General features: G+C 47.3%; 2 protein-coding genes across 2 annotated transcripts; both read right to left on the bottom strand.

Annotated features, from left to right (window-relative positions):
• Positions 1-2141: 2141 nt before the first annotated feature.
• On the bottom strand, positions 2142-4223 carry LOC116368562 (polysialoglycoprotein-like). Its single transcript, XM_031819214.1, has 4 exons — positions 4091-4223; positions 3851-3916; positions 3615-3698; positions 2142-3479 (listed from the first exon to the last, which is right to left on the bottom strand). Exons 1-4 carry the CDS (start codon positions 4188-4190, stop codon positions 2230-2232), a joined length of 1500 nt encoding a protein of 499 aa, XP_031675074.1. The 5' UTR covers positions 4191-4223; the 3' UTR covers positions 2142-2229.
• A 2951-nt stretch (positions 4224-7174) lies between these two features.
• Positions 7175-9671, bottom strand: LOC116368560 (serine/threonine-protein phosphatase 6 regulatory ankyrin repeat subunit A-like). The gene is made up of 4 exons (XM_031819212.1): positions 9517-9671; positions 8656-8714; positions 7953-8143; positions 7175-7308 (listed from the first exon to the last, which is right to left on the bottom strand). The coding sequence occupies exons 2-4, from the start codon at positions 8688-8690 to the stop codon at positions 7175-7177; spliced, it is 360 nt and encodes a 119-aa protein (XP_031675072.1). The 5' UTR covers positions 8691-8714; positions 9517-9671.
• Between the last annotated feature and the right edge of the window lie 228 nt (positions 9672-9899).

Raw genomic sequence — 9899 nt, 5'->3', positions numbered from 1 at the left:
GACAGGAATGGAGGAGGTCTTTATCCTAGTGAGATTGCTAAGGCGAACACCGCCACGTTTAGTTTTGTCCAACCTAGGTCGAGGCACAGACACGGTCTCAATGGAGATAGCTGAGCTGACTACACTGACTGTGCTAGTGGCAGACTGGCTAACAGCCTGCTGCCTGGCCTGCACCCTATTTCATTGTGGTGCTAGAGGAGTTAGAGCCCTGTCTATGTTGGTAGATAAGATGAGAGCACCCCTCCAGCTAGGATGGAGTCCGTCACTCCTCCGCAGGTCAGGCTTGGTCCTGTTTGTGGGTGAGTCCCAGAAAGAGGGCCAATTATATACAAAATTCTATCTTTTGGGAGGGGCAGAAACCAGTTTTCATCCAGCGATTGAGTTGTGAGACTCTGCTGTAGAGCTCATCACTCCCCCTAACTGGGAGGGGGCCAGAGACAATTACTCAATGCCGACACATCTTTCTAGCTGATTTACACGCTGAAGCTATGTGGTGATCTCTGACTGTTTCATCCTAATATCGTTGGTGCCGACGTGGATAACAATATCTCTATACTCGCCAGTTTGAGCTTTAGCCAGCACCATCTTCAGATTAGCCTTAACGTCGGTTGCCCTGCCGCCTGGTAAACAGTGTATGATCGCTGGATGATTCGTTTTAAGTCTAATACTGCGGGTAATGGAGTCGCCAATGACGAGAGTTTTCAATTTGTCAGAGCTAATGGTGGGAAGCTTCGGCGTCTCAGACCCCGTAACGGGAGGAGTAGAGACAAGAGAAGGCTCGGCCTCTGACTCCGACTCGTTGCTTAATGGGGAAAACCGGTTGAAAGTTTGTCGGCTGAATGAGCGACACCGGTTGAGCATTCCTACAGCATTACCCTCCAGAAACCGTGAGAAAGTTGTCCGGCTGCGGGGACCGTGCGAGGGGATTTATACTAACGTTACTATCTGTACTTACTGGTGGCACAGACGCTGTTTCATCCTTTCCTACACAGAAATTACCCTTGCCTAACGATTGCGTCTGAAGCTGGGCTTGTAGCACAGTTGTATCCTCACCGTAAGGCGATCGTTCTCCTGTATGAGTACAGCGACTGCAATTAGAAGGCATCATGTTAATGTTACTTAGCTTCGGCTGTTGGAGGTCCTGACGAACCATGTCCAGATAAAGCGTCCGGAGTATGAGGATTCTGTGTTATGCACTATAGCCCGTTACCATATGTGATTTAATATTATCTGCTGTTGGCTTGTGTGGATGTATGTATGTGTTATGCAACATAGCTGACTTGAACCCTTGTTAACAGTTTCAGGGCCATGGGCCTTTCTCATGATGGAAAAATACATAACATGAAGGCCGGACCTGTGCAATGAGTTGGGGGGGGCACATTCAGAACGTAGTGTTGCGAGAACAGTCTTGTTAGATAACAGGAGCCAGGTGCCTGATAACTGCATATCTACACAGCTACAACGACTGACCGCTGAAGCGCTTAGAGGGCTGGGACCAGCCTCTGCGCCAACAATCAACGATTGGGCGTGGTTTAGACTCACCCAGCCTAGTCTCTACTCTGACAGGCCGGCTCGGAAGCAGGAACTACTTCTGTCAGAGTATATTAAATATCTTTGTCAGGAACAAGTCAGTTCTGTTTTGCCCTGCGAGGTGGGACAGAGAGCCCGTATATACGAAAATTGCATTTACCACTTACTGCTTAGCTAATAAAAAATACATAGCATACGTCGGTGCCTCATTTTTATATTTTTCCTGATACCAGATTCGAATTGACGCAACCCTGACACGAGGGGAAAAACCAAAAATATAAACGGTAATTATAAAGTAAAAACCGTAAAGTTGTCATGTAGCAAAGTAGGCAACAAAACACACAGCAACACGTAAACAAGTCTGCAAGTTGTGACCGGAAATGGCGTCAAAATGCTGTGTGAGGTATCATGTGATGCTACTAGCATAAATGGACCAACACTGAGCAAATGTAGCTTAAGTCAAATGGTAATTTAAAACACAGGGGTCAGAGTAATATTGCTGGCGCATGGATATAATGCAAAATAAATGTTGCCATCAACCCAGTTACTCAAGTCAGGTCATAGACCTCAGCTCCAAGTAGGAACCACCAAAACAATACAGAGGACACAAGTATTACAGTTAATGTTTATTTGAGCCAAAACAAGCAAATGCAGTTACACACTGGACTAGAGTACCCGTTAACTATTGCATGTCCCACGTCAGATATCCATGGCGTCGTCGCCAGACGGGCCGGTGGCAGCTTCAGAGGTGGCGTCGTCAGAGGACGGGCCGGTGGCAGCTTCAGAGGTGGCGTCGTCGCCAGACGGGCCGGTGGCAGCTTCAGAGGTGGCGTCGTCGCCAGAGGACGGGCCGGTGGCAGCTACAGAGGTGGCGTCGTCGCCAGAGGACGGGCCGGTGGCAGCTACAGAGGACGGGCCGGTGGCAGCTACAGAGGTGGCGTCGTCGCCGGACGGGCCGGTGGCAGCTTCAGAGGTGGCGTCGTCGCCGGACGGGCCGGTGGCAGCTTCAGAGGTGGCGTCGTCGCCGGACGGGCCGGTGGCAGCTTCAGAGGTGGCGTCGTCGCCGGACGGGCCGGTGGCAGCTTCAGAGGTGGCGTCGTCGCCGGACGGGCCGGTGGCAGCTTCAGAGGTGGCGTCGTCAGAGGACGGGCCGGTGGCAGCTTCAGAGGTGGCGTCGTCAGAGGACGGGCCGGTGGCAGCTTCAGAGGTGGCGTCGTCAGAGGACGGGCCGGTGGCAGCTTCAGAGGTGGCGTCGTCGCCGGACGGGCCGGTGGCAGCTTCAGAGGTGGCGTCGTCGCCGGACGGGCCGGTGGCAGCTTCAGAGGTGGCGTCGTCGCCGGACGGGCCGGTGGCAGCTTCAGAGGTGGCGTCGTCGCCGGACGGGCCGGTGGCAGCTTCAGAGGTGGCGTCGTCGCCGGACGGGCCGGTGGCAGCTTCAGAGGTGGCGTCGTCGCCGGACGGGCCGGTGGCAGCTTCAGAGGTGGCGTCGTCGCCGGACGGGCCGGTGGCAGCTTCAGAGGTGGCGTCGTCGCCGGACGGGCCGGTGGCAGCTTCAGAGGTGGCGTCGTCGCCGGACGGGCCGGTGGCAGCTTCAGAGGTGGCGTCGTCGCCGGACGGGCCGGTGGCAGCTTCAGAGGTGGCGTCGTCGCCGGACGGGCCGGTGGCAGCTTCAGAGGTGGCGTCGTCGCCGGACGGGCCGGTGGCAGCTTCAGAGGTGGCGTCGTCGCCGGACGGGCCGGTGGCAGCTTCAGAGGTGGCGTCGTCGCCGGACGGGCCGGTGGCAGCTTCAGAGGTGGCGTCGTCGCCGGACGGGCCGGTGGCAGCTTCAGAGGTGGCGTCGTCAGAGGACATGTGCCTCAGCTTCTCCTCAGAGGACAGGGCATCATTTGCCGGAGAACTACCATGGTTTGGAGAAGCTTGGGATTCTACTTCATTGGTCTCTAAATACTCTTGAGAAAAAACAAAAGGAACAGTTGGGTATTCTACAGCAACACATCTGTTCTACACGGTCTAGGCCAAATTGCTAATCGAATTTTGAGCAACATGAAGCCAACAGTTTTCAAAGTATATGTTTCAGGCCGTACCTTCTCTGGTTTGTTTCGCGTCAGACCCTATGGATCGGAGCAAGGCCAGGGCATGCACAATGGAGACGTCATTTGATGACAGCTCTGAAAAATTTAGGTTTAGGTACACAAGCAAAAGGTTTGACAACATTATTTAGACTGAGTTACTCTATGCTGTTGAATGAGTGTCAAACACAGCAGCACCATAGACAGTGACAAAGAACATAGCTAGAAGGGTTGTGGAAAGAAACACTTACCTCCAAGTCTCCTCTGCAGAGAGACTTGATCTTGCTTCTGGGACTTTCCAACAGGGTAACAAGAAACTGAGGAGAAAGTGTTGACAGAAGTTGAGTTCACACAAAATAGCTACATATATTAATAGCAGTGAAGAATAAAAGATGACCAACGCGGAAGATACAGACAGTCAAATATTAATACCCAACTTATAAAGTTAAGCATATTTACCAAACAAATCCCTTAAACATTAGTGAACCAACCTTTGACAACCCCCACAGTCATCACAACGAGCAGCAATTCTCTCACACCTCCCATGATCATGAAAATAGTCTGTGTTATCAACAGGTAATGTCTTCCCATGGCCTGTATGAGGCTTATATAGGCCACTAATGACCGTTTACCTGACAAACATGGCTTAACGATCAATTAACAAGCTTGATTGAGTTGTTACGTTCAGATAGAAATAGACCATGTAGAACACATGTTGATTCTTATCAAGTTGGTGGGCAGGCAATCTTTTCTACTCCATATATTGCATTTATATCTGTAATGATTAACCCTAATGGTCTCAGATCAGCAGTAGAAAGAAGTAGGCCTAATTATTTTAGGTGTAATCTTCAAAGATATTAGGGGGAAATAAACACTGTACCCAAATCCACGTTTTACAATGCTCCTGGGAAATGGGTAGGCCTCCACCTATAGTCCTTCACAGTTTTACAGCTGTGATATATTTATTTATTTACATAGATCACATACATAAATAAATATGATAGCTGTAGGTAGCGTTGAGATAAAATTCCCATATTCTATTGCTACTAACATAAATCCTAATATATCATGTTTTCCTCATTTGCTCTGTAGGAGGTTCGTCATATGAAGGACATTCAAGTGGATGTGACCCCTAACCTGCAATAGGGGCTCAGTGAGGTGACAGACATCCTGTAATGGATCTCCAGCTAGTGTCTGAGGACCTGGAGAAGGCTGTGTCTACAGCTGTGGGGCAGGACAAGCATGGTAACCTAACCTCACTGTATGAAGGATTTTATTGTTATGGATAGTCATCTCCAATCTGTTCAAATATCACTGTTGTTGATAACACACATTACCAAAATGATTCACACTTGTCTTCCTATTTCCACATAATCTGTCATGGTTCCCCACCCCAACAGGGCATAAAACCAACCTCTCTTTATTGCTACTGCTAATACACCCAAATCCAACAGCGTTCGAGAACCCTGCTCGCAGTGCCAACTGTTAGGTTCTAATTCTCAGAGTAAAAACTCGACGGACACTATGAATGCTTGAACCAAGTTTATTCTTCCCAGAGGGTCAAGACAGCTGCATTAGACAAAAAACATATTCACACAAGCACTGATATTTAATCCTCTCTCCTATGCTGAGTCTCCTCCTACACATCTAAACAGTCAATGCATCTCTGTTGCTAGACAGAACCTTAGTGATATCTGTTCTTCCTCACTTCATCTGACCTGACCGCTACCCCAAAGTGCTCACTCCTCCCCAACTCAAGGCTGACATGGTGATTGGTACCAGACTGTGTCTCTTCTCATCCCAGAGGATCCCACCCATAGGATGCCTGATGGCTAACAAAAACATATCCTGACATAATGTAAACGTTATACATTAAGCTCTCTCCCTCAGTGACATGAATTCGTAGATTTCATATTCTCAGAACCCAACAGTAGGTTTTAAGGTGTGGCTGCATGTTTGTCGTGGACGCATCGTCACTCTTGATGTTCTTTTTCCAAGTCTGAACTGGCCGTTCTTCTCTTTCCTCGACTAATTGAAACCTCAGGGACAGACATCCTGAACGAATCTGATGTCAGAGCTCCCATCAGCCCTCTACACCTCGCTGTGAGTAAAGCCTACCTGCTCCTGTAGTGGTCTCCATATGACAAATGGCACCCTATTCCCTATTTAGTACACTACGTTTGATCAGATCCTTATAGGCCCTGATCAAAAGTAGTTCACTACATAGGGAATAGGGTGCTATCTGGGATGCAAGCATGGTGTAGATTTTCCACAGGAAGTTGACTGTCCAGACAGACTCACACACTATATTCCGATCTATTCCTGATTAGTGTAAAATACATGCATATTCTACACAGTGATGATGAGGATGATTTCCTTATTTTGCCATTTGAGTTAATCAACCTCAGAGGAGAAGTAGAGTGTTTGTTTCTCAATCCCACGCTTGACAGGAACCTCCGATGTTTATGCTGGGCAGGAGCAAAAATGGGCTCCCGATTGAAAGACTCTGGTCTACTTTAGAGGTCTAGCACTGTATTTCTGTTCAGGTGTACCACTGGTCTACTCTAGGACATTGATTATATTAAGAGTGAATATCTATTCATGCGTACCACAGTCACCACCATGCTATGGAGGTCCTGGTTCAGTCTCTGCTGGATCTAGACGTGAGGGACAGCCAGGGGCGCACCCCTCTGGACCTGGCTGCCTTAAAAAGCCTTGTGGAGTGTGTTGACGTCCTCATCAACCAGGAAGCCTCCATCCTGGTTAAAGACTTCACTCTGAAGAGGACCCCCATCCACGCTGCAGGTAGACATAAGGATATCACATAGAGCTTCTGTAATTAAAAAGTTTTCCTGACCAAGATGGCCATTTGTTTGGTCATGTTGCTAGGACGACTATGTCCACTCTAGGGATGGTATCGTGTGAAAATGCCCACGAGACACTGATCTAAGGTCATTTTTTGTCATGTTCTCCACTAATGATTGAGGATCTAGGGAGGGTAAGCTGATCCTAGATCAGTGCACAGGGGAGACTTCTATCCAGAGCCAGGTACACAGCTAGCAAGTGACAGGCTTCAATGGCCTCAGCCCCAAAATTCTTTATTATCTGCTGTGTTAACATCATGAGGATGTCATCTACCAACACCACTGTTCTTGAAATCTGTCTGTTCATGTGAAGGTTATAGTCGCCCAGCAATCTGCTCATATCCTCTCTGTTGATCCTCCTCTAGCTACCAATGGTCAATCATCTGACATTCTTATATCCTCTTGTTGATCCTCCTCTAGCTACCAATGGTCAATCATCTGACATTCTTATATTCTCTCTGTTTATCCTCCTCTCGCTACCAATGGTCAATCATCTCACATTCTTATATCTTCTCAGTTTTTCCATCTCTAGCTACTGAAGGTCAATCATCTCACATTGTTATATCCTCTCTGTTTATCTTCCTCTAGCAACCCAACGGACATTCGGAGTGTTTGCGTTTGCTGATTGGAAATGCTGACATCCAGAGTACAGTGGACATCATCGAATCGACGGAATATGTCAGTTGGGTTTTGGATACAAAGCCGCCTGAATTAAAGAGTTGTTGAATACTGGGGGAATTGGTATCCAAAACCCAAGTGACTATTCCGTCTTGAATGTCCCACTGTACTCTGGATGTCAGCATTTCCAATCAGCAAACGCAAACACTCCGAATGTCCGTTGGTTGCTAGAGGAAGATAAACAGAGAGGATATAACAATGTGAGATGATTGACCTTCAGTAGCTAGAGATGGAAAAACTGAGAAGATATAAGAATGTGAGATGATTGACCATTGGTAGCGAGAGGAGGATAAACAGAGAGAATATAAGAATGTCAGATGATTGGACCATTGGTAGCTAGAGGAGGATCAACAAGAGGAATAAGAATGTCAGATGATTGACCATTGGTAGCTAGAGGAGGATCAACAGAGAGATATGAGCAGATTGCTGGGCGACTATAACCTTCACATGAACAGACAGATTTCAAGAACAGTGGTGTTGGTAGATGACATCCTCATGATGTTAACACAGCAGATAATAAAGAATTTTGGGGCTGAGGCCATTGAAGCCTGTCACTTGCTAGCTGTGTACCTGGCTCTGGATAGAAGTCTCCCCTGTGCACTGATCTAGGATCAGCTTACCCTCCCTAGATCCTCATCATTAGTGGAGAACATGACAAAAAATGACCTTAGATCAGTGTCTCGTGGGCATTTTCACACGATACCATCCCTAGAGTGGGACATAGTCGTCCTAGCAACATGACCAAACAATGGCCATCTGGTCAGGAAAACTTTTTAATTACAGAAGCTCTATGTGATATCCTTATGTCTACCTGCAGCGTGGATGGGGGTCCTCTTCAGAGTGAAGTCTTTAACCAGGATGGAGGCTTCCTGGTTGATGAGGACGTCAACACACTCCACAAGGCTTTTTAAGGCAGCCAGGTCCAGAGGGGTGCGCCCCTGGCTGTCCCTCACGTCTAGATCCAGCAGAGACTGAACCAGGACCTCCATAGCATGGTGGTGACTGTGGTACGCATGAATAGATATTCACTCTTAATATAATCAATGTCCTAGAGTAGACCAGTGGTACACCTGAACAGAAATACAGTGCTAGACCTCTAAAGTAGACCAGAGTCTTTCAATCGGGAGCCCATTTTTGCTCCTGCCCAGCATAAACATCGGAGGTTCCTGTCAAGCATGGGATTGAGAAACAAACACTCTACTTCTCCTCTGAGGTTGATTAACTCAAATGGCAAAATAAGGAAATCATCCTCATCATCACTGTGTAGAATATGCATGTATTTTAACACTAATCAGGAATAGATCGGAATATGGTGTGTGAGTCTGTCTGGACAGTCAACTTCCTGTGGAAAATCTACACCATGCTTGCATCCCAGATAGCACCCTATTCCCTATGTAGTGAACTACTTTTGATCAGGGCCTATAAGGATCTGATCAAACATAGTGTACTAAATAGGGAATAGGGTGCCATTTGTCATATGGAGACCACTACAGGAGCAGGTAGGCTTTACTCACAGCGAGGTGTAGAGGGCTGATGGGAGCTCTGACATCAGATTCGTTCAGGATGTCTGTCCCTGAGGTTTCAATTAGTCGAGGAAAGAGAAGAACGGCCAGTTCAGACTTGGAAAAAGAACATCAAGAGTGACGATGCGTCCACGACAAACATGCAGCCACACCTTAAAACCTACTGTTGGGTTCTGAGAATATGAAATCTACGAATTCATGTCACTGAGGGAGAGAGCTTAATGTATAACGTTTACATTATGTCAGGATATGTTTTTGTTAGCCATCAGGCATCCTATGGGTGGGATCCTCTGGGATGAGAAGAGACACAGTCTGGTACCAATCACCATGTCAGCCTTGAGTTGGGGAGGAGTGAGCACTTTGGGTAGCGGTCAGGTCAGATGAAGTGAGGAAGAACAGATATCACTAAGGTTCTGTCTAGCAACAGAGATGCATTGACTGTTTAGATGTGTAGGAGGAGACTCAGCATAGGAGAGAGGATTAAATATCAGTGCTTGTGTGAATATGTTTTTTGTCTAATGCAGCTGTCTTGACCCTCTGGGAAGAATAAACTTGGTTCAAGCATTCATAGTGTCCGTCGAGTTTTTACTCTGAGAATTAGAACCTAACAGTTGGGCACTGCGAGCAGGGTTCTCGAACGGCTGTTGGATTTGGGTGTATTAGCAGTAGCAATAAAGAGAGGTTGGTTTTATGCCCTGTTGGGGTGGGGAAACCATGACAGATTATGTGGAAATAGGAAGACAAGTGTGAATCATTTTGGTAATGTGTGTTATCCAACAACAGTGATATTTGAACAGATTGGAGATGACTATCCATAACAATAAAATCCTTCATACAGTGAGGTTAGGTTACCATGCTTGTCCTGCCCCACAGCTGTAGACACAGCCTTCTCCAGGTCCTCAGACACTAGCTGGAGATCCATTACAGGATGTCTGTCACCTCACTGAGCCCCTATTGCAGGTTAGGGGTCACATCCACTTGAATGTCCTTCATATGACGAACCTCCTACAGAGCAAATGAGGAAACATGATATATTAGGATTTATGTTAGTAGCAATAGAATATGGGAATTTTATCTCAACGCTACCTACAGCTATCATATTTATTTATGTATGTGATCTATGTAAATAAATAAATATATCACAGCTGTAAAACTGTGAAGGACTATAGGTGGAGGCCTACCCATTTCCCAGGAGCATTGTAAAACGTGGATTTGGGTACAGTGTTTATTTCCCC

The sequence above is a fragment of the Oncorhynchus kisutch genome, unplaced genomic scaffold (assembly GCF_002021735.2).
Source record: "Oncorhynchus kisutch isolate 150728-3 unplaced genomic scaffold, Okis_V2 scaffold1956, whole genome shotgun sequence".
In the NCBI taxonomy this organism is placed as follows: domain Eukaryota; kingdom Metazoa; phylum Chordata; class Actinopteri; order Salmoniformes; family Salmonidae; genus Oncorhynchus; species Oncorhynchus kisutch.
Note: the sequence above shows the minus strand (reverse complement) of the source record. Positions and strands in the feature narration are given on the sequence as shown.

What these genes read in the sequence shown, in the direction of transcription:
- LOC116368562 (XM_031819214.1), bottom strand. Translation starts at nt 4,190, where the DNA reads ATGGGAAGACATTACCTGTTGATAACACAGACTATTTTCATGATCATG. An exon ending in GACTGTGGGGGTTGTCAAAG is followed by an intron (nt 3,917 to 4,090) that starts GTTGGTTCACTA and finishes CTTTCTCCTCAG; the next exon opens with TTTCTTGTTACCCTGTTGGA. An exon ending in CGCGAAACAAACCAGAGAAG is followed by an intron (nt 3,480 to 3,614) that starts GTACGGCCTGAA and finishes TTTTTTCTCAAG; the next exon opens with AGTATTTAGAGACCAATGAA.
- LOC116368560 (XM_031819212.1), bottom strand. Translation starts at nt 8,690, where the DNA reads ATGTCAGAGCTCCCATCAGCCCTCTACACCTCGCT. An exon ending in TCAGCCCTCTACACCTCGCT is followed by an intron (nt 8,144 to 8,655) that starts GTGAGTAAAGCC and finishes TGCGTACCACAG; the next exon opens with TCACCACCATGCTATGGAGG. An exon ending in GACCCCCATCCACGCTGCAG is followed by an intron (nt 7,309 to 7,952) that starts GTAGACATAAGG and finishes ATCTTCCTCTAG; the next exon opens with CAACCAACGGACATTCGGAG.